Raw genomic sequence first — 23,122 nt, forward strand, 5'->3', positions numbered from 1 at the left:
AAACAGCGACCTCTAGCGACAGGACCGCAGAGCACCTCAACGATAGCTGCTTTATTTTTCAGGATTTTCCGCAGTGTTAACCAGAGATAGCTGGACCAGCCCAACTACACTGCAAATGGTTAAAATACTTTTATCAAAACGATTATTTACATTATTTATATTTAATTTGATTCAGCAACCTATTGATTTATTTTACTGGGATATTCACTGGTTACAAAGATCACAAAAAAATAACATATGTAAATTTGTTGTTAAAATTTAAGTCTTCAATTGTACAAAAATACTGCCAATAAACAGGGAAATAAGCTTGGAGTAAGCGCACAATGTGTCATCTAATGAATACATGTATTTCTGTGATTGAAATTATTTTTTCATGAGGATCACTGTGGTTATTGTTGTTGATTGTGACCACTAGGAGGTGCTACATCGCCACAAAGCCATCATTAAAGGGCAATGACGAGACTTCCAAGTGAGGCTTTAAAACAGTTTAAAAGAAATTTAATAAATTTGCCTTTCTATCTATAAACAAATATAACTGTGAGCTATATTTTTGGGATATTTACGGCTGTGTATCTTTGCAGCAATCTTCTTCTTTTGGCTGCTTCCTTTAGGGGTCACCACAGGAGATCATCTCACCCTGTCTCCCAGCATCCTTCTCTATTACGCTGGTGTAATAGAGAAGTTACTCCTTCACTACATCCATATGAACCTCCTCTGAGGTCTTCATCTTTTTTTCCTCATCTTAAACATAATTTTGTATAATATACCTCACCTCTGCATGTGTCCAAACTATCTCAGCTTTGCCTCTCTGACTTTGTCTCCAAACTGCTCAATTTGTGCTGTCCCTAATGTCCCCCAATGAAAATCTGACTATCTTCCGACAAATGTCTGGTCCTGACCCCATGCATTTATTAAACATTTATTAAAAATATATCATTTTCACACATCAATACCATCCAGCTGGAAAACCACACTGAAGAACAACACAAAAATTAATTTGAAAAACACACTTCCATGTTTATTCATGAGTTATACAAGATACGATACATTAAAGTATGTACAAAAGTCTCAACAATGAAATATCAAAAGAGAAAATAATACAAATATTTTAATCTTTCTTTCAATAAAAACCTGCATCGTGTCTTATTGCAAGCCAGCTTCTTCAGACTGGCATTACGCTTCAAGTCAGCCACTGGGTGTCTCTTATGAAAGGTCATATTTATAAAATGGGCTGTGAGGTTATTTTGAAATCCGGCAAGCATGTATAGGTTATCTAAGAGAAGTAATGCCAGCATGCCTGTAGAGGTATGCAGTATGTGCAAGGACATTTGTGAGCACTCTGTGCCAGTGTGCAGCTATCGACATACAGTTTGAATGCATACGTTGCTGACAATGAACAAACCATAATCAGTTTTTCTCTTCTGCATCTACAACAGTTCCAAAAAAACAAAATTAACACTTTGCACTCAAAACATTTAAACCGCTGTCTCAAGCTTTAATACCCGTCCAGCATGCAGTTACAATCAGACTCAAAAACTTCAGTTCCAGAGGAGCGTTCGCCCTAAATCTGTTATCACGCCACATCTTAAACTTACACAACTGAGCTGTAACAAAGACAATTGAACCCCTCGCTTCATAAACGCAACGATCAAGATGCAGAAACCTTTTAAAGTCCGGCAGTAATAACACAAAAGTCCCAGTGTGTTGCATACCGGCAGCATGCGTGCTCATGCACTTTGCAGCTACTGGAGTTGCAAGCAGCTGTGCGGTACGCATTCAGCCTGTTCCTCCAGCTCAGGGCAGGGGGTTCCAGCGTTGGCTGGTCGTAAGAGGATGTAACGTGTGCGGTGGCGGACACTGCCCCTGGAGCAGGGACCCAGACACAAACCCCAAGACGACCAGAGCGACACTTCACAGTCCAATGGCGTTGCTGAGAAAGAGATGAGGAAAATATAAGAGACAGCAAAAAGGTGTAGAAGTACTGCGATTTACCACAGAAGCAAGGGTTGTGTATGCTGTGAGTTTCCTGTAGCATTTATAGGTACTGAGTGCATTCCCATTTTATACTATGATTTAACCAACCAAATACTCATTAAATCACATTTCTATTTATTCAGTAGACACACAGACTGCTAACCTACTTAAATCGTCATTAGATGTGACTGAATGAACCATAATGTAACTTCAATGTAATGAAAAACACAATAAAACCACATTATGTGTCTCTTTGATTACCTGTGGTCTCCTATCCAATCATTTGCATCAATATTTGGCCTTTCAGCATTAAATGTGTCCTGTGGTCATACCTGAGAAGCGGTGGGGACTGATAGAGTTGGGCAGAATGTGGTTGGACATCGCGGTTTGATGGTCACGTGATCTGCTCTGTCGCATGATCCTTATGCTGGCAATCGGTGGAAGATCCTTCAAGCGTGGATAGTAGAAGGAGTTGGCCGGGTGGTTTGGAAACTGAGAGGTGATCTGGACAAGTCAACAAAGAGTGGTGAGGCATATCTCATCAGGAGAGCCAGCAGATTCTCAACACAACTTTGAATGGACAATAGCTCACTTTCAGACACATGCTGGGAAAAGATAGATGGTCCGTTACGCAAGAGAGCCTTCTTAACTGAAAAAACAACTTCATGTCAGACATGAGGCCTGCCAAGCAATAACTTAAGTGAAGGAATGATACCCCATAAGCATGCTGCAAAGTTATAAAAATAAAAATAAGACAATACAAAAATGTACCTAGAACGTGGTGAAGTGTCAGGTTATGAGCACATGATGTACTAGACAACACTGGAAGCATTCCTACCTTTGTGATGTTTTCTGGAGGGCTGGTGGGGAAGTTGGGAGAGGAGAAAGTGAATCCACTGTCTGTGCCGGCATCATAAGGGTGGAGGTCAACCGTCACTTCCTGTTTCCACTGGTTGCCCTCGCAAAGATTTAGGCTGTCCACACCAACAAACCAGTCAGGGCTGGGGATCATCTTCACCATCAGGGACAGCTGTTGATACAAGAGACACTCTCAAGTGAATATTTAAGCTTATAGGCAAGAACTAGTCTTGATCGGTCAAGTCATCGGCTCATAAGCAGATATAAACTGAGTGGCAAAGCTGTAAAGTGCTTTAATATTGACAGCATGGATGTCTTTGTGTCGGTCTCAGGGTGTAAAAGCTATCCAAACCTACAGGGCCCTGTGGGAAAAAATAAATGCCACCTAAACCTAAAAAGTGGTTGTGGCACCATTGGTAGCAAGAACTGCAATCAAGCATGTGTAATAATTGGCAATAAGTCTTTCGGATCACTGGGACCCACCATCTTTGCAGAATTGTTTTAATACAACCCCAGTAAACGGTCTGTTTATGGTCATCCCAAAGCATCTCCATCAGATTTAACTAGGCCACTCCAAAACCTTTCTGTTAATTTTTCAGTCATTCAGAGGTCGGTTTGGATAGCATTTTTCACTTTGTTCATAAACAACATCATTATTTAAAAACTCATGTTGCACTTACTCGGGTTATCTTTGACTAATGAAATGTGCATGATGATCTCAAACATGTAAGTGCAACAAATACACAAAAAAAGAGAAAGAAATCAGGAAGGGGCCAGGTACGTTTGAAAGAATTGTTCATTATTTTGATTTATTTTCACCCTGCAAAGCATCAGCAGCACTTTGTGTTCAGTCACTATTCTCAGATGTCAGACTATGATGGTGAACATTATCCTTTTAACAGCAGCGATGATGAAAATGCAGTCACATTAATCATTAATTAGTAGTCTAACTCACTAGAGCACAAATGTTACACTCAATCCTCTGTTATTATTTCTGTGGTTACAATCAAAAGTCTAACTGTGGAATTCTGGATGAGAAAAGGCTGACCGAAGGCTCTTTGGGGAAGAAAAGACAAACAATCCATAAAAAACAATAAATCTGATCCCATCAGCACAGCAATATTTTGTTATAATGATTCTTGTCTTTTGGTACAGTCTAGACCGTAATTACATGGACAGCCAGGTTCTTTTTGTTCATCAGGCTCTGTGCTTTAGAGCATCCACTTTGTTCTAAAATAATGCTAAAAACATCCCAGCTTTAATATGTAATAGACGTGTTATCCTTATATTGTCTAAATTACAGGGCTCAGATTTTAGGGGTTCAAGAGCAATTGGACATTTGGTTACCAAGTGTGTTACATTTAAACGTTAGCATATGTACCAAAGAGTTTAGATTGACAAAGAGTGCCTGTCAGTATAAGTACACAACATGGTCTTCCAGAGTTATCAGAGATAGTTGGCTTGACCAGATCAACAGACAGGCATGCACGCAGTAACACTCTCAGAAATAAGCTTACAGTATAAGTCCATTTTTGTCCTGACAGGTACAATCTACATCAAGTTATCGCCTAAGCAACATTACTGGACCTTAAGGTAGTTTTTCAAGGGCCAAAAAGAGTACATATTTTCATTAGGGTTTGTGAGGCAGATTATGTTCAGTTTCTTTAGTATCCAAGTCCTTTAATGTAATCAATTAGATTTTGTTCACCTGTGACTCATTTTCTTTCCAGGCATTTCCTCTCTGCTTCAATCTTCCGTCTGTGTATTTATAGTGCTGCCTTCCCTCTACTGCAGGGGTGTCAAACTCCAGGCCTCGAGGGCCGGTGTCCTGCAGGTTTTAGATATCACCTTGGGTCAACACACCTGAATCAAATGATTAGTTCATTAACAGGCCTCTGGAGAACTTCAAGACATGTTGAGGAGGTCATTTAGCCATTTGAATCAGTTGTGTTGGATCAAGGAAACATCTAAAACCTGCAGGACACCGGCCCTCGAGGCCTGGAGTTCGACACCCCTGCTCTACTGTCAATGTCACTGTTAACTTTACACAATACAAGTTGCTGTTCTCCGGTGTTTAGTGTCTTCTAGCCCCAGGAAGTTTTTACTATTCATTGACTTTGTTTCTCTTTTGTGGTTTGCCTCGCAAACATCATCAGCTTAACAAAGGGCTCGCCTTTTGCTCCTGGCCCCCCCCCCGTGTCTGCATGTTGGGTCCTTCTTCACCACACTCTAACACTAACACCCACAAAAACATGAAGCAATAACTCTGAGTAAAATTTAACTGAGATATATAAAATTAAAGGTTTATTTATTCAAATAATTGTATATATTGTATATAGGCACCAAAGTGATGCATACGTTACTGTGTAATCTGCTCACTGCAGACCAGATTAAAGCTAAAGGTAACTCACAACAGGCCAGGACAGAAGGTTTCTGCAGAAAAGGTCCAGGGGAGCATGTAGACATCTGTGTGTAAGGACTTCAGAAAACCACTCGCTGCGGATTTCCAACAAGATTTTGTCTGACTTTGTGCATATCTGTAAAATTACTTGTAAAACCTAAACTTGGGCTCTCTGTGTTAAAGTGGATACATATGCCACAGAGTTCCTCCGAAACACAGAGAATAAAAATACATGTGACTGTCCAAATTCTTACTGTGTGAACTATATTACAGAAATCATTCTGCAGAACTATAAATGCATTAAGAATGACATCACGCACAAAAACACAGCTGATCTCGGGATTTATAGCTCTAAAACTTAGAAATGCATGTGAGCTCATGAGCTCACTCAGTTTCCTGTGCAGGGTTAGATTGTGTGTTCTCTGTGATGGATGTTTCCTGAGTGCCAGTGACCTCATACAGGAAGTGGCCTGGAGGTCAGCACACACCGAGGTCACAGATGACCAGAAAAAAGCACATCTGAAAACGCCTCCTCACTCAAGGGCCGATATTTGAGGACCTTGGCTAAACTGCTCAGTCTCAGGGAGGGATTGGTGGGCTTGGCTGGCTTTTGATGGATAGGAAAGGGTGGCCTGGAGGATGTGGGGGGGGGGGGGGGGGGGGGAGCTGGAACAGAAATCTAGTCAAAAGAGACTCAGACAAGAGGGTAGGTAGAGTCAGCATGACACACGAGGTCTGTTTCTTGGCAGTAATGTATGCCAGAGAACAGAGAAACCAAATCAGAGGTCGCACTCTTGCTTTTATGAATCTACTCATCCACTCTTTCCTTTCTTCCTCCCTCTTTTCTGCAAACACCGCTCCTTCATCTTCCTCCTTTTTCAGCCTCCTCTGAAACAGCGGCTTTTCCAAGAAATCATTCTGCTATATCCATCGGGCCACTCAGCAAGGATGTCTTCTCAGGGGTATTCCTCGTCAGCAGCTTGATCAGTCCGCGGATGTTTTGCAATGCACGGGCCAGGAAATGTCTCCAAAGCGAAGACGGTTTCAAATCTCCCATGACCCCTCTCACTTTTTTCCTCAACCCATCAAAACAAACAGCATAGTCATCCCTGAAAGCATGCAACTCTGTCACCTGAATGCTTGCTCTCAAAAAGCCCTGAATTTCACAACGGGGCTTATTCGTTGTAATCTGTCTGTTTTAAATTACACACCAAGAGCAGAAGAGTCATGAACAGTGGAGATCAAAATCATATGTGTTTGGGATTTTTTTGCTTTTTAGGTCACTGAGTATGAATGTTTTGGTTGTTTGGAAGAGAAGGGATGGTATTTATAAATGAGCGTGCGGGAGAAACAGACAGAGAAGCACAATAGCAGACTGAGCAGACAACAGCTTCACATCATTCACGTGTGCTCAGCACAAACCCGCCGCTGTCACGCTTTCCTTTGCCGTTCTGCTCGCAGGTCTAAAAACAGACCATTTAAAAGCAGCCACAGGCATCATATACCTAGATGACAAGCTGCTAAGCTGCTGTCCATGACTCTTACTTACCAACGATGCCCTTCAACCAGGTTGTTTATGATTTTTTTAAGGTCCTCGGGTTCAAGCAGTGCGACAGGCAATAATCAAATGTAGGTCACTAGACTTTCAGGCAGACACACACCTATTCCTAAAAGCCCCAGTAAAATGTCCAGCCTCTCCTCTACACCTTTTTCCTTCGTGTTCATCAGCTGCGTATGCCTGACTCATAAAGGGGTTATTTTATTTCGAGTTGTAACTTTTCCACATGGCCATGCCTCAAATCCTTTCCCTTTGTTTAAGGCCCTGCTCCTAAATTTAACCCAAGCCCCAACAAAGAGTCCAACCCTGACCGTTGCTCCCACACTCGGTCACCATTCAAGATACGCAGCGCTATCCAGCAATGAGTAAAGCCACAACCTTAAATATGGCTCATGTGGGACCCCAGCGGTTATCCTCCACAGCTGGTTCTTTAGTGCAACAGTTTCACATTGTGTTTCCTTAGAAATGGATTTTCCCTGCTAAGCTGCAGTTCAGGAAATGTGACACAGAAGAAAAGAAAAGTTTGCAAAAAAAATAAAAAATCTTGGTAAACATTTACTTAATTTGGTTCACTCGGGTGGCTGAAGTTACATGAAGATGTTCTGATCACCTGGGATCACTTTAAGGTTGATGTGGTCGGGTAAAATGATTACAGCAACCATTAAATGTTGGTGTAGAAGAGGCATGGGAGCATATGTTATTATTCTTGTCTGCTTCCAAAATATGGAGCCAGTTGAAGGCTTAAAGCAGGTAAATTGTTAGCCAAAGTTAGCTCCAAAAGCAGCTGACATTTTCTTGTCTTTATTGGACCATGGGCGAAGTGTAAAAACAGTGTGCTGCTCTTTATATAGTGGGTGTCATCTAGTATATTTAATTTCGTCATCACATGAAGACAGATTCCAGATTCCACTCGCTATATCGTAACGTTTGCTGTACCAATTTATCAAACTTCTTATCTAATGTTAAGAAAACAGGCAAATGTGTTTCCAGAAACAGCTCCCTGTGCTGCGCGTCATCATGGGTCCACTCTCCTGAGCTCTCACAGTTCAGTGGGGCAGGCAGCAGACAGAGCACAGACCGCGCAGGATGGATGTGGGCGTTTGTGGCTGCAGAGCTGAAGCACTTCAGCTAAACATAGGCTGATTGGATAGTGGAAAGAAGTGGTGAAGTGTTTAATCAGAGCAGATGAACGTGGATGTTATGGGGAGGCTGGGTCACCAGATGACTGAATAGGTTTAGCCCAGCAGATGGTTTGTGTGACTTACTGCGTCTGAGTATTTATGAAGGTAAATTTGTGCCTACCAGTGAACTCCGGGGATGAATAAGCATCTCTGTGGAGCTGTGCCCGATGCCGTTGGGGATGCCAGCCGTTCGGTACATGGCGCCGACCACGCGCTTCTTCCTGGCCTCCTTGGCTGTCTTCATCAGCTCCACCGTCACTCCGAGTTCAGCGAAGCTCTGAACCCCTGCGCTGGCTGGAGCGCCCTCCTCCCATAGCCGAAAATGACGATTATGGCTGACCGCTAAAGAGAGAAAAGAAATTGAAGAAAGAGGAGATGACAGGAGTAAGATGCTTATTCACTGGAATGCATATCAATGTCAGCGAAGCACCACAGAGCCTCAGCCAGACGATGAGATCATTTCCACCAGTGGAGCCTGCATGTATTTCTATGGCTCTCTCCTCCTTCCTGCACTTAAGCATTTAATTCTAAAGGAATTGCCCACATGCATGTCTTTGGCAATATTGCAAGGTTACAGTTACGTCTTTTCTCCATCTATCACTGAAGAAACCACAACACTGCTGCCAGGAGGTAGGTCAGGAACTCAGATTGGCAGCCAGATGGTGGATAAAATGATAAATTCATAACTTTTACTCTTGCTTTTTCTGATACGTCGGGTCCGTGAGCATTTGCCTCACATTCCTATGTTTTGTTGTGGCTATCTATGAAATCGCTTCGAATGGAGACACTGATTTAGGCTGAACTGTTTGTACCACAGCTTCTGGAGCTACGTTGTTGAATCCCACAGAGCTACTGGCCTGGGCCGGTGGTTTTAAGGGCAAAGTAAGGTTAGCCAGAAACACGTTGACAAATGCTCTGATGGTTCTGCCTTACCTCACTTTTCAGACCCGCGTATAGGCGCACGCACGCCAACGCATTTAAGTTAAAACGCCGAGCCACACACACATGATCTGCCCAGCACACTTCACACACTATCTTGTTTCTTTCCAAACTGCGATTACTTCACGCTTAATTACATTACCATCCTAACAAACTTCCCACAAGCATCATTGAAACTTGATAACCCATCACGTTTGAGCCCTATCAAGACATTAAATCCCATTTCCCTCTAATTCTCTTGAGTATTTTTTTTTTTTGGCTATGACAAACTCCATTCCTCCTTTATTCTGTTGGCTGTCAGACCTTCTTCAGGTTATGTTTTTTTGTGCGGTGACAGATTTCATCCCCAGTCTTCTTTGTGTCCCCCTGCTGCAGACTCTGAGGCTACTGAGGTCTTTGTCTTTCTTTTCTTGTGACAAAGTCCAATAACCGGTGCCCAGCACCCTGGAACATTAAAAGCCTTTATGGGTGTGTCAGAATCTCTGATGCCTGTGTCTATATGGAGTAAGTAGGACATCATCCTCTGGCAATGCAGTCGAGCACCAATGGGAGACCTGGAAACCAGACAAAGCCGCAGCCGTCACACAGCAGTCCAAGACGCTGCACACACAGATGTGCAGACATCTGCCATCCATCCATCCACAATGTTTGTTTTTGCTTTTTTTAAAAGAGGGAGAATATAAGGTTGTATTTGGTTCTGCTTCTCCTCCTCCTGGCTCCGAGGTGAGTGGTCTGACCCCACCACACCCCAACTATCATCACCCACCTTCAGCAGCCCCAAACTCACCACTCCAGTCTTTACCGCCAACACTGTGGTAAACCAGCGGAAATGTGGGAAGGAGAGTAGGACTGACTTGAAGAAATAGAGAAATATTAAAGATATGGCTGAAGAGAAGTTAGAGAAACAAAGAGAAACGCTACCATCTGGGAGCGTTTAGGTTGTTTTTCTTGTTGCTCTCAACTTTTTGCTATTTTGCTCATTAACATCTCTAACCTCTTTTTGTATGCAGTTGTGCATGAAGCTCCTTGATGAGGAACAAAAAATAAATAAATAAACTGCCCTTGGGCAAAGCAGAAGTTGCTTCAGTGTGACTGCTCATCCAAAATGTCCTTTAATCTCACTGTGAATGTGATTTGTGCATTTTGATTGGCTCACCTGTTACACAAAAGCTTTACATCGGTAAACTCTTAACTGCTGAAAATTAATGAAAAAAAAAATACTGTGACTCTTTGCTGCTGTTGCGAATCTGAAGTAATAGTCCACATGCAATGGACTATCAGGTGTCACAGTAAAAATTTCCATTTAACATGGATGATTTTCCAGTAACCCGTGTTTCTGCCCCCATGGGTCTTTCTCACCTATGAGTTTGGACCACTGTGCAGGGGGTCGGAACAGTGGATACTGCTTTGGGAAAGCCTGAGGGCTCCAGTGACCAGTAAAGACCAGGATGTAGGAAGCAGGACTCTTGGCTGTGCATTCTGTCCCAATGAGCGGTCGCAAAGGCCCAGCAAATGTGAAGCAAAGCTTCACAAGTACGAGGAGGAGCTGCTGCAGCCAGCCACAGGTCAGGTGCTCTGATGACATCATCTGCAAGAAATGGAGAAATGAAAAAAAAACCAAAAACGTTAAAGTCTTTCTCCCTGCTCTGTGCACAATCATTGTAAAAAGAAATAAATAAATCACTGTGGCAAATCGCATGAACAAAAAGCTGCTGAATTAGTCTACCATAAACTCTGTGACACATAATCTTTGTACGTGGGCAAGTAAATGAAAAGATCGCAAGACGAACATTTAGGAAACCAAACCCAGACAATCCCGGAAAATCAGTATGAGTGGGGAAATTCCATATCCCAGCCCTCATATCAAAACACAGCCTTTTTATCAAAGACCAAAGCCCGATGAACTCCCTGACCCTTAGGCTTCCTATTAAAGAAACTCTTCCATTTCTTTGGTCCGGCCAAGAGACTTCTGACAAAAAGCCAGTTTCTGGCTACAGGGGAAACATCACGTTGTAATGTCTGCTGTAGACGCCGCCTTTAAATAAAACAACATCTCTGAGGATGGATACAAATTTCTGTCTGCTCTACTGATCTCACCGACTGACCATCCGCTGACCACCAGCTGCTGACTCAGACTCACACTCTATTAAGAGGCAGAGGGGCGACAGGGGCACTGGACGACAATTGCTCAAAATGCATTTCAGCTCCATAGGTCACAGTGTAGAAAACCCCATTTGTTTTGAACTCTTTGTGATTTTTACATTCATGACAGCAATATTAATGGGAAATCCACAGAAATTCTGGTGAAAATGCTTTTAGTTGAATTTATTTTTAAATTTATTGTGTTTTGTTTTTCTTTTTTTTAATGAGTCTACCGTTGTGGAGAGATAATCTGTTATCGTAACAAAGTAGCCAACAAAGTAGTCACTACATCCGTCCTCTCAATTTTCTGTTTTATAGCTGGTAGCAATAACATTATTCACTTTGTTGGAGTGTTGGCCTGTTATTTACTGTCATTGGACGAGCAGAAGAAAATGGATGGCTGTGAATTATTAACTCTCTCCAACACAACTACTTCTATGTTGCATACTGAGGGTAAACAAATACTGTTGTCTTTACTTTGTTTTTTAAGATTATTACAAAAAATCTCAGCTCAACTTGCAACTTTGCAATCAAACCAACTATAAAAACCAGATAAACTGCTGGAACAGCTGTTCATTAGCAGAAGTACAGAATCGGCCAATCACAGGGCAAGAATTCTGTGCATTTAGACATAAAATAGAAAGGCAAAATTAAAATTGACTTTAATAACTACTTGTTACAACCAAGGTATGCAGAAGAGCAACTCTGAACCTTGAAGCTGAAAGGCTACAGCAGCAGAAAACCAAATTGGGTGCCGATTCTGTCAACTAAGAACAGGAGGTTGAGGATAAAATTCATAGAGCTCACCAATACTGAACAACAGCAAACTGGAAAAATGTTGCCTGGTCTAACAAGTCCCAATTTCTGCTGCAGCTTTCAAAAGGTAGAGTCAGAATTTGGTGTAAATAACATGAAAGCATGGAACCATCCTGCTCTGTATCAACAGTTGGCTGGCACCCTTTGGGCTCCTTCATACCAACTGAGCATTGCTGTTGATCATGTCCATCTGGCTGCTTCCAGCCATGTCACAAAGCTCAAATCATCTCCAAATGGTTTCTTGAACATGACAATGAGTTCACTGTATTCAAATGGCCTCCACAGTCACCAGTTCTCAATTCAATAGAAAAACTGTGGGATGTGGTGCAACAGGAGATGTGCAGCCAACAAATCTGCAGCAACTCTGTGATGCTGTTGTGTCAACATGGATCAAAATCTCTGAGGAACGTTACCAGCACCTTGTTGTATCTATGCCATGAAGAATTAAGGTACTTCTGGGGGCAAAACAGGGTCCAACCAGGTACTAGCAAGTAATGAAGTGGCCAGTACACAAAAAGGAAAAACACACAGGGGCAGTGCATTAAAAACTTGAGCAATTGCAAAGGTGGGAAACACACAAGGGCAGGAAGTGGAGGATTAGGAAGCGGATTCTCACAGTGAAGAGGACAGCATTTGTGTTTGCTGCCAGCTTTCAAGGGTAGCTGTAATGACAGAATTTTGAGCAACTGGCATAGCCTTACTGTTGAACTCTTAATGGCAAAGAAAGAGTCCCACTGTCAGAAGAGTTAAAGAAGACAAGCAAGAAGAGTGGCAGAAAATCAATAGTTGGATTCAGAAGGAAATTCACAGCCTCGGGACCCAAGAGGATTCAAAAGCAATTTTTAGCTGGCATTATTTCTCCTAAATGAAAGAACAACCCTGCAGTACTGTTTGTCATAGTGTGCACGTACCAATTTACATCTAAATTTGCTCCAGATCTGACTTTTTGATGCCGCTTTCAAAATGTGATCTTACAATTATTCCCAAATACCGTCTTAATCCAAACTGGCACCTAGATTAGATGGCCCAAAGTCATCAACATGCTTCACCGAGTCAAGCATTTCGAGGGAAAATACACAAAATGACATCACCTCACTTATTGTGTTTTATTTGCAGATCGTTTAGCTCCGACTCCAGTGTGTAACTTCGAGGCTTTTTTTTTTTTCTGTTTGTGTGTTACAGAAAGGGAGAGTGGCATTTGTATGAGTTACTATAGTATAACTAAAACTCCAAGCAGCTGCAGAATGCAGACAGTTAAATTTGGGCAAGTCAAAAACGCACACATGTGCATGTAACCCCCCCCCCCACACACACACACACACACCACTCATGTCCTGCTGCACATTGTCAGTGAAGTCTATTTTCAGGGGTCAGATAGTATTACTCTGCCAATATAGCTGCAAAACTCCAACTCTGACACTTTTCTGACCACATCCTCGCAGCGTGTTTTATCCATTCCCCGTCTCCATTAAATGTATATAATCCGCTGCACTGTTTAACTGCCAGCTGTAAAAAATACCCCACATATGGTGACACACAGAGGTCCCGCTTTGATCGTGCAGCTCAGTCATCAGATCACCTCACTGACTGCTGCAGCTTGGCTGGAGGCAGATGAAGCTTCAGGATGAGAAGGATGGGTCTCCTTCCAGAAAGTAACTTCAGCTTTTTATCTTATCTTTGTGACTGAAGCTTGTGTGTGGAAATTCATGACCTGGACCCTGCAGGCTTTAACATCAGCATGTTAACTTGGTAACTGTGACTGTCCTGTCTGCTCTCTCCACTATGTTTATTAGAGAAAAGGAGGTCAACGCTGTGACAGGGTGATGCAAACACTTACTTAAACACTCTGGACGCAAAAGTTTTTGGTTTTCTTTGTCTGAATATGATCTTTTATTCTGAAATTATTTGTTTCTGATCAACTCTGACCTGCTCTACAGTGAGACTGGTTTATTTGACCCTCTTACGCTCCTTTTGAATTCATCCCATTGACCCCGTAACACACTAAAGAGACATTTCTTGAATTCCCACATGGACACGATGAGCTTTATCGGTCAGCACGCAGACACACTACCAGCTGATGTGTGCTGCTGCAACACATGCAGAGATAATAGCTTCTTTTTTTAAAAAAAAAAATACACATAAAAGACACAAAAACTGTCAAACACGCAGTTACATGCACACACACAATTTAGATGTGCACTCACTGGTCGGCACAGACAGACAAACACAGCAGTTTTTCTGTCAGGCACGAGACACAATAAAACAAGGGGATGTGGCGCAGAGCCAAACTTAAGCGGCTGCCGCCCTCCGGGCACCTTTACTGTGCAATTAAAGTGGCTTCACGCAGAGATAATACACACATTCACCTCAGCTCATACGCAAAGGCATTCGGTTATGAACACAAAAGCACAGATTTGTTCACGCAGCCGGAGGTAAGTTTGTTTTTAACAAGAAAATGGAAAGGGGATAATTTGCTTTTGTGGCCAAGATTTTTCATGAAAATCTTTTACGGGGCAACGGCGGGTTTAGGAGTTTGTGTCGAGAAGGGAGACACATCAGTCTGTCTTGAATTAGCCTACTTCTACGCAACCATTTCATTCATTCGTGCATACAAAGAGAAAACGCAGCGAGATGTGCATCACATCGACGGGAGATCTCGAAACTTTCACTGCTTCTCGTGTAGCTGGAGGGGAAATTATGACAGCTGGTACAAAAGAAAAGTGAGGAGGCACTGCCCGAGTTTGGCTTTCCTGACAATATGGATTTATAATATAAAAAAGAAGAACTAAAAATCAGCTGTGAAACAGAAAAATAAGCTTCTAGTCGAATCATTCCTGCAAGGGAAGAGTTCAGTGATGGGAAATCGATTCATCTCTTTATTTATTTGAATATTTCAATCACTGCCACTTAACACAAATCTGCTACATTTCAGAGAGAATAGTGTAATTATTAGATACTTTTCTAGCTAGTAGCAAGATCACAAATCAGTCTGGGCTTTTTAAATGCATGCAGTATAACGTAACGCTGAATTCCGCAGAATTAGATACTTTCAATTGAAATTTGATGCGTCATATGGTTACATTACATTATATTTCAGAGGCAATAATAACAAGGTTAAAATTATACATTTACTTAAGCAAGATTTTCCATTAAAGTGGGTATTTGGGTTAAACTCACCCAGGCTTTGTGTGCAGTGAATGAATGAAGTTGCTCAGTGTGTGTTCCCTACCTGTGCTGGGTTATCAGTGACAGAGAGAAGCTGCAGCAGACTCACAGAGAGGGTACAGCTCCACTTGCTCCCTATTGTAACCGGTTTTCTGGTGCAGCCTTATCAACCTCAATCCCTCGGCTGCCCGTCTTTATCTCTTTCCAAATTTCTCTCCTCCTCCCTTCTCCGTATCTCCTCACGTTACCCTCCTCTTTCTCTCTTCCTTTCTCCTGCTTTCTCCTCCCCCTCCTCGTTTTTTTCCCTTTTCCTCCCCCTACCTCTCCTTGTATGGAAAGGCAGTTAACAGCCTCACTCCTCTCCCCTCTTTTCTCCCTCTTAGCCTCTCTCTCTATTCTTTCAGTGGCTGTGTAAATTCAACAGGCACATTGCTGACAAGGTAATCAACACCACCTTGGCCTTTCTCTCTCTCATCATACCCCATTCAGCTCTATGTATTATCTTGCCCCCGTTTTTCAGCTCAAGCTGTCAGACTTGAGAGGTGTAGAGTTGCTGAATAATGGCAGTAAATTAGAAAGAGAAAGAAGCGGGGCTTCGTGCACAGACATGCAACCTGGATAACAGATGAGCTCAGTCTGGACAGAAGCATGGGCTTTTATTTCTGCAGTGAATGCACTGATTGGACACCGCAGATAACCAAAGAGTTTAAAGTGGTTCCTGTCTTCTTTTTTTCCCACCCCTTTCAAATAGTTCTCCTGTCCTGTGGCCTATCCAGCTGTGATCTCAGTCGAGGAACCCCATTTCCTCAGGTCAGAGTGTCTAAGTATGTGTGTGTATATGAGAGAGTGAAAGAGACGTGTGGCCACCAGGTCCCACAGCTGGTAGACACATGGACGACCAGGGAGGTTTCTGTTGCCGGCCGCCACAAACTTATCAACGTGTCAGAGGCTGAAACTAAATAAGACTGTTTGTACGCGGTGCAACAAAGCAGCCTACGTTTCATCAAAACACACACCCTGCTTGGGCTCAGTGTGGACCGAGCCCTGCCACTCTCAAGACATGTGCTATCAGCTTGACCTGGCAAACATCAGCCAGAGCAAAAAGAAAACAGAGGCAGCCACGTCACTATATAGCCCTAAACCTTCCTGGAATAAGAAAGGATGAAGAGGCGAGGCAGAGGAAGAGGAAGAGTGGGGTTAGATGTGGATCGGGTAACAATTTGGACTTTGTGTCCTGCAGTTATAAACAATCACGCAAACACCCCATCTGTTTCCACTACTACTTCCTCACCAGCTCTATCTATCTATCTATCTATCTATCTATCTATCTATCTATCTATCTATCTATCTATCTATCTATCTATCTATCTATCTATCTATCTATCTGTTCATGCTGATGCTGTTGAAAGTAGGTTATGGGAAATAAGCATGACTCCCTTGCTGCTGCCTGCTGATTAATGACAGTGAGCTTAGCATCCAGACTGACTTACCGTGTTAATGTGAAATGTCAGTGACACTCTATCAGCTGCACAGGTGTGCATACGTGCATGCAATCAAACACACTGCACCCACAAAACGACCTCAGTTTTGAGCCCACATTGGGAGGTATGCCGGTGGACACTGGCACCCTCTTACGTATGTCTGCAAACCTATGTGGGAATTGGTGATTGCTTACATTACCATAACACACACAGAGCTCATGATTAAGCTGCGCTCTCCAGCGCACACACACACACACACACTCAAAAAGTCTCGCTTTAGGACACCGGATACAGCAGCAGATTTGCCTGACTGACGCAAATCGCCAAGATAGCTGGAGGTTTTCTTCCTGTCGATCACGTGCTCACGTCAGTGCTACACAAGCCAAGCGAGTAGGGCAATGAAAGGAAAACCGTGAGCTAATCACAGAGCGTTGTGCATGGGACATACTAGCTCCACTGTGTCAGCCTCACTGCCACGAACACTCTGCGCCCCTATAACAGGACCGACAGGAGGAAAAAAAAGCAGGGGGAACAGATGGATTACACCAATACACGGCGCATGAGACCAAAACCAACAATTTGTTCATCCATCTCTCAACTCCTCAGCACATCTTTACACTCCCTGTGCCACGCAGCTCAAACCCATTTATCCCTGCAAGAGATAAATATTTAAAAACAAGTCACAAATATACACACCGCAGTTTTATTTGTTTTTTGTTTTGGGTTTTTTTTTTTAAGCTAAACGTTCCCTAAAACACATGGGTGTGGAGATGTTACCCATCAAAGAGGAGTTGGCAGGACAGAACAGAACATTTTGGTATAGGTTTCGATGTTGTGCAAAATGAAAATAAAAACAGAATCCAATGATTTTTAAATCATATAAAATACTGTAAATAATTGAAATGTGAAAACTGAGAAATTTGTTTATTTCTTTGAAGAGGCTGTGACAGGGCCATGTTTACCCCTGTGTTACATCAGCTCATCTTTTAACAACAGTCTATAAGAGTTTGTGAACCGAGGAGAGCGACTGCACTAGCTTTGCAAGAAAAATATTTCCCAGTCTTGCTTGACAGAAGATTTCAGGTTCTCAATAGGGGGACTCGGGGCCTTTGTTAAAATGTATTACTCATTTATAAAGACACATACGGCTCATTTCATGTGTCCCCAAACAGACCCTGATTCACTACAATGGTAAGAAAGACCAGTGAAAATTTGTGATCAACCACCACCTCAGATTTCAAAGTGTGAATACGTTCTCAGAAAGTGGGTCGACATCTTTAAAAATTACACATATTTTGAAAAGTACTCCTAAGAACCGAAATTTTCACAACAGTCATTATGTATGTCCAATCTTTGGACCACGATTTTTTAATACAAATCGTAGATCTGCATGATTTGTGCTGATTTGAAATGGAGTGACCCATAAATACCTCAGAGCACCGTAAATGATGAACTGAAGCAGGGCATCTTGTTTTTTACGTCTTGTCTTTGAATTTGTATATTGTTATTTGTCCTTTTGAACCCCATTTTACTGTACTTGACATTATTTTCAGCATATATTCTTTTTATTTACATAGATATAGCACATATGTAGCATTCATTAAATTGTTTATTAAATTTGTTTAACTGTTTAGTAATAAGAACAAGATTGCAGATAGAAGCAGGTGGCTGGCCTCTCCCTTAGAGATAGGGTGAGAAGTTCGGCCATCCGGGAGGGGCTCAAAGTAGAGCCGCTGCTCCTCCACATCGAAAGGAGCCAGTTGAGGTGGTTCTGGCATCTGACAAGGATGCCTTAATGACGCCTCCTGGTGAGGTGTTCCCGGCATGTCCCATCAGGAGGAGGCCCTGGCGCAGAACCAGGACATGCTGGAGACTTTTTTTTCTCATTTAAAATTTAATACAGCTTTATTTTCTACATTCTGTATGCTCTACGTTGTTTTGTTGTTTTTACTTACGTTTTGCACATTATCTCAAATATTTAAGTTATGTTATCTGTGATAAAGTCCCCTGTATTAACCAAGTGATGTTTTTTTTTTCCAAACAGTTTTATTTCTTAATGTTTTCAACTCTGTATCTAAGACCTCTGTGTTGTTTTCTTTTCCACTCAAACCTGCAGAGGACTCGTTTTAAAGAGCAGTTAAATGAAATTACTGACCTTGCAGAAGCAGGGCAGGAACCAGTTCTCACATTTTACTGGCCTGACCTGAAGGACTCCCTCCTCCTCTGAACTAAACAAACAAATAAAAAAAATGTGTTGGCACAGCATGGGAACTAACAGATGTCGCAATGGTGTGTTTGAAGTGTGTGTGAATCAGGTCTGGTAAATAATACCATTGGCACCCTGGGCCTGCTTCATCTGCACACACGGTTACATAACACAGTATATGCTTGTCACTCTCTTAAACAAAAACAGTAAGTAGGGCTGATACGACCTCTGATGACTGATAATAATTTTGTAGTTTTGTATGAACTGCAATTAAATTTGGTTAATTTTATTTGAATCATAATTTAACCAAGAAATTTTAGAAAATAGACTAAAATCTCTTTTTCTTTATACATATATCTTCCAAACACAACAACAATCGGGTATAGCTGCTAGCATGCTAACAGTATTGAGCTAAAGTGGTACATATGGTTATCATTAAACCTTGAAAACTAACCTTTTAAGAAAAAAAGCCAAGACCCAACCTAGCTATACAATAAAATAATTCTAAAAAGCACATAAACAGCTGAAATTGAGTCACTGTTGATTATTGAGGCAAGATGCTCAGAGCTACATTAGCCGCTACTAGCATAGTAGCTGCTTTGTTGGTAGCGTGGGTGCCAGGAAAATGCCTGCAGTTATTAAAACATGTGTAAACTTACATGGAAATACATCAGTATGTAAGACAAACACAGAGTTTGTGCAGTTTGAACACTCAACATCAGTATTTGGTAACTTAATTCTTCAATACAGTCTGAAATTTCTTAGGCTGCTTCAAAGCTCTCCAGCTCTTCTCTTTTTGGGATATTGACTGCCTTTTGTTCTGTTTTCTGTCAAGATGAACCCATAGTGCTCAATAATGTTGAGACCCGGGCTCTGGGGAGGCCAGTCCATGACTGATGGTGTTTCACTGTTTTTCCATCTAAGTATGTTTTGATTGCATTGGCAGAGTATCTGTGATCATTGCTAAAAAATGAAGCTGTTGACAGTCTGATGCTTGCCAGATGGCATTGCATGGTGGATCAAATATGACCGTAATTTTCTGTGTTTATTTTTTGAAACGTTCTCCAATGCTATTGGCTGAAATGCAGCTCAAAACATGACCTCTGTGCCTCCGCCACGTTTTCAAGATGCCTGTTGACACTCACTGGTGCGCCTCTTTTTTGGCCTCTGACAGTGAACCAAGAATATTAAATCTGGATTCATTACTCCACAAGACCTGTTGGCACTGATTTTAGTGCAGTTCTTGTGTAATTCGGCACACCTCAGCCTTTTCTCCCTGCTTATTTTCCTTCTGTGAACAGTAGATGGATCAGCTGAAGGGCCAAATGAATCTTTCATGTTGTATGTCAGATCTATATTGCAATTTTTCCTATTTCTTATGGACAAGATTTCTAGGTAGTGTTAATCTGCTGTAGATAGTTTTACCTGCATTTTTTGTCCTCTACTTGTCCAGTTTCCTCAGATTTGTTCAGGGCATACTGCACACCATGGGAAGAGCTACTAGCTCTTTAGGAATCACCTTGTTGGTGCAAAAAATACTACCTTATTCCTGTCAAACTGTTATCGTTTGAACTGTTCACAGATTCAGCTAAAAAAATGGGAACAAATAATGTGCTTTTGTGACAGGCTGTTAGTTACAGTCTCTAAAAATCCAATTTAAAACTGGTTCTTTTTTGAGTTGTTATATGTAGTCATCCCTTGACTTAGATGCCATTCTTTTACTTGAATAAGTGTTTCACAAGTCAGCATTACGTGGCTTAACAAAAAGATATATTCATCTAAAAACAGCCAGGTACAAGCACTGGGCTGAAATGAGTGAAACAAAATATCCACAGAAAGACTTTGAAAGACCTTTAGAAAGCCTGGAGAACTGGTGCTCAAGACCATTTTAAAAAATTACAAGGTCTGGCTCCTTTGAAATAAAATGCAGAGAAATGAGGGGTGGCTCTAGACTTTTGCACAGTACAGTAAAATTAAAACAGGGTCAAGAACGATCTCTGCTCCATTTTAAAAGTTCCTGGTTGTGTGCATGTGGAAGCAATTTTGGAGCCAATAATCCCTCCACCCTCCTGAGCCCTGTGGGTCTACACAGAACCCCCCCCCCCACTTCCCTGTATTCCCCACCTACTTTGCCCACTTGTAAACCTGTGGTCATGCTGGCACTGCCTAAGCTACAGTTGGCGTATAAAAGAGCAGCTTAAGTCTGCTAGTAAACAATTTTGTTTATGGCGGACGTTCTGTAAACACAGCTCCATGTTCTCAACATGCTGACTGTCAACATATCACAGCTGGCAATTAACAGTCACCATCTAACTAACCACTAATAATGAAGCACAGACCCCCTTTTTTTTTCCCCCCCTGAAGAAATTACCAAAGGCAGTGTTAAAGGTTCAGTACACAGCAGGACGCCTGGTACCAGCTTACGAACGCAAAGAAAGAAGTGAGAGAAATTTCATTTTTTAAGATTTTATTAAAATACGGTGTGGAGTTTACCATTGGAAGTTACCATCACAAACATGATTGTTTCTAATAAAAAAGTAAACAAAACAAAAAATAAAGCTTAAGAGTCTAGTTACAGGAGAATTTTTTTTAATTTGTTTTTTTTTGTTTTGTTTTTGCAGTCTGGTGAAAGAAAAAACAAAAGAACAAAACAAAAATCAATTCACAATGAGAGTGAGTGGAAAGAAAAAAAAATGTTCACATGTTGTAAAAATACATTTCCCAATTTTAACATTACACACAGTCACTTCCAAGCATTCATTCATTCATTCCTTGTTAGATGGTTAGATGTCAGTGCTAAAAGAAAGCAAAAATGAAAGAGTAAAGGAAAAAAAAAAAGTTCAGACCTGTGCACAAAGGGATCGAAGGGGAGAGCGGTTTCCAAAAACAAGAAAAGAAAAAAAATGCAGGAGGCTGTTCTACATTGTCAGGGCGGAAAACTTGGGATGAGGGACAAGAGACAGAGGGCGACTGCTGGAGGATATGTGTGCATTTTGAACCCTGAGAGAGAAAAAGTGACCAACTCTCACCATAATTTTCTCCTTTTGCTTTTTGTCAACAGACCACACCAGAGTCCGCTTTGTCCTCCCCCTACCAGTCACACCGGGGCTCCGGCTCCGAGACTTTTAAGAGCAGCAGAGCGGTGATGGTAACGGTGGCGGGGCAGTCTCACACCCAAGAGTGAAATATCAGCTGTGAGCATACTCACACTGTGCTTATCTGTTAGCCAACACACATATACTCTCTGCCCGGCTGATTTGAACTATTAAACCAGGGAGTAAGAAAAAAGACATTTAAAATAACGCTGTACAGCACAGGATTGATGTGCTGCAGAATGAGCTAAAAGAGTTCACGCAAGGCTAAATGTGGTTCGTCACTGATAAAGAAACACAAGGTGCAGTAGATATAGGCCTGCTGGGGTGTGAGGAGCTTTTTGCGGAGAGGCCTTGAATGTGGCCCAATCTTCTTTTTTCTTTTGGCTGGGTGTGTCTCCTGACGTCACCTGCTGTGGTCAACTGTATTAAGGCAGTGAGTGGTTCCATGGCGAATTTCTCTAACAGCTACTGTTATGGGAAGAGAGTAAGTAAGGCCCACAGGATATCAGCTGGAGAGAAAAGGTGGTGGGATCAGACAAATTTCTTTTAAGAAGAAAAAAATAATAAAAATTGGGGCCTGGGGGGAAAGAGGGATCTCTCGATCTCTGAAATGTTTCAGTACAACATGTAGAACACAGACAGCATATCCATTAAAATAAAACAATGGTTTTCATAACAGTGCACTGATGAACTGAAAAAAATATATATATAATCATCATCATCATCATCAACAGCAAAAAAATTTAAGATTACTATTATGCTCATAATCCAAACTATGGGGGTTATTTATTAAAAATATATACTCATCACATGACAGAGGAGCCTAACATCTCAGGACAGACGCGCTCCACGTCTGTCATAGACTCTGAGGGGGGAAACTGTACATCACTGGAAACTGACCACGACAAACATGGCAACTCGGGTTGGAGACACTCGGTGGGGTCTGGTAGGAGGGAGTGGGGGGGCAATAGTATTTCCCCTTAAAAATTACCTCACATGCACTATAGATAGAGCAGCTTGACGAAGGGGGATTAAATGAATAACAAAACAGCACCTACTACTACTGTTCTAGTAAAAGAAAACTAGCAGATCACAACGATCGCCTTTTGTTTTGTTTTTTTCTCTCATTTTCCCATCAGCCAGTAAGATTGGGACTGAAACACATCGACTACAGTCTGAATCTGTGCCGAATTCTTACACAATGAGGAAATAAAAGGTAAAGGCAAACAGATACGCATTGGATTTAATGCCTGAGTATTCATTGATCTTATCGAACCTACAAAGATATTGTCAAATTATTTTATGG

General features: G+C 41.8%; 1 protein-coding gene across 2 annotated transcripts; it reads right to left on the reverse strand.

Annotated features, from left to right (window-relative positions):
* Positions 1-1,048: 1,048 nt before the first annotated feature.
* spon2a (spondin 2a, extracellular matrix protein) lies at positions 1,049-15,206 on the reverse strand. Of its 2 annotated transcripts, none has more exons than XM_063484654.1 (6): positions 15,144-15,206; positions 10,271-10,499; positions 8,094-8,314; positions 2,813-3,004; positions 2,307-2,478; positions 1,049-1,930 (listed from the first exon to the last, which is right to left on the reverse strand). In XM_063484654.1, exons 2-6 carry the CDS (start codon positions 10,497-10,499, stop codon positions 1,743-1,745), a joined length of 1,002 nt encoding a protein of 333 aa, XP_063340724.1. In that variant the 5' UTR covers positions 15,144-15,206; the 3' UTR covers positions 1,049-1,742. The 2 variants fall into 2 exon arrangements, with proteins under 2 accessions (XP_063340724.1, XP_063340715.1); XM_063484645.1 differs by having other exon boundaries at positions 15,099-15,189.
* Positions 15,207-23,122: the final 7,916 nt, after the last annotated feature.

This window comes from Pelmatolapia mariae, linkage group LG2 (assembly GCF_036321145.2).
Source record: "Pelmatolapia mariae isolate MD_Pm_ZW linkage group LG2, Pm_UMD_F_2, whole genome shotgun sequence".
In the NCBI taxonomy this organism is placed as follows: domain Eukaryota; kingdom Metazoa; phylum Chordata; class Actinopteri; order Cichliformes; family Cichlidae; genus Pelmatolapia; species Pelmatolapia mariae.

Excerpts from the sequence above, each read along its gene's own strand:
- spon2a (XM_063484654.1), bottom strand. The coding sequence starts at position 10,499 with ATGATGTCATCAGAGCACCTGACCTGTGGCTGGCTGCAGCAGCTCCTC. Across the intron at positions 8,315-10,270 it reads ACAGTGGTCCAAACTCATAG|CGGTCAGCCATAATCGTCAT; the intron begins GTGAGAAAGACC and ends TTCTCTCTTTAG. Across the intron at positions 1,931-2,306 it reads CAGTCCCCACCGCTTCTCAG|CAACGCCATTGGACTGTGAA; the intron begins GTATGACCACAG and ends TCTCTTTCTCAG.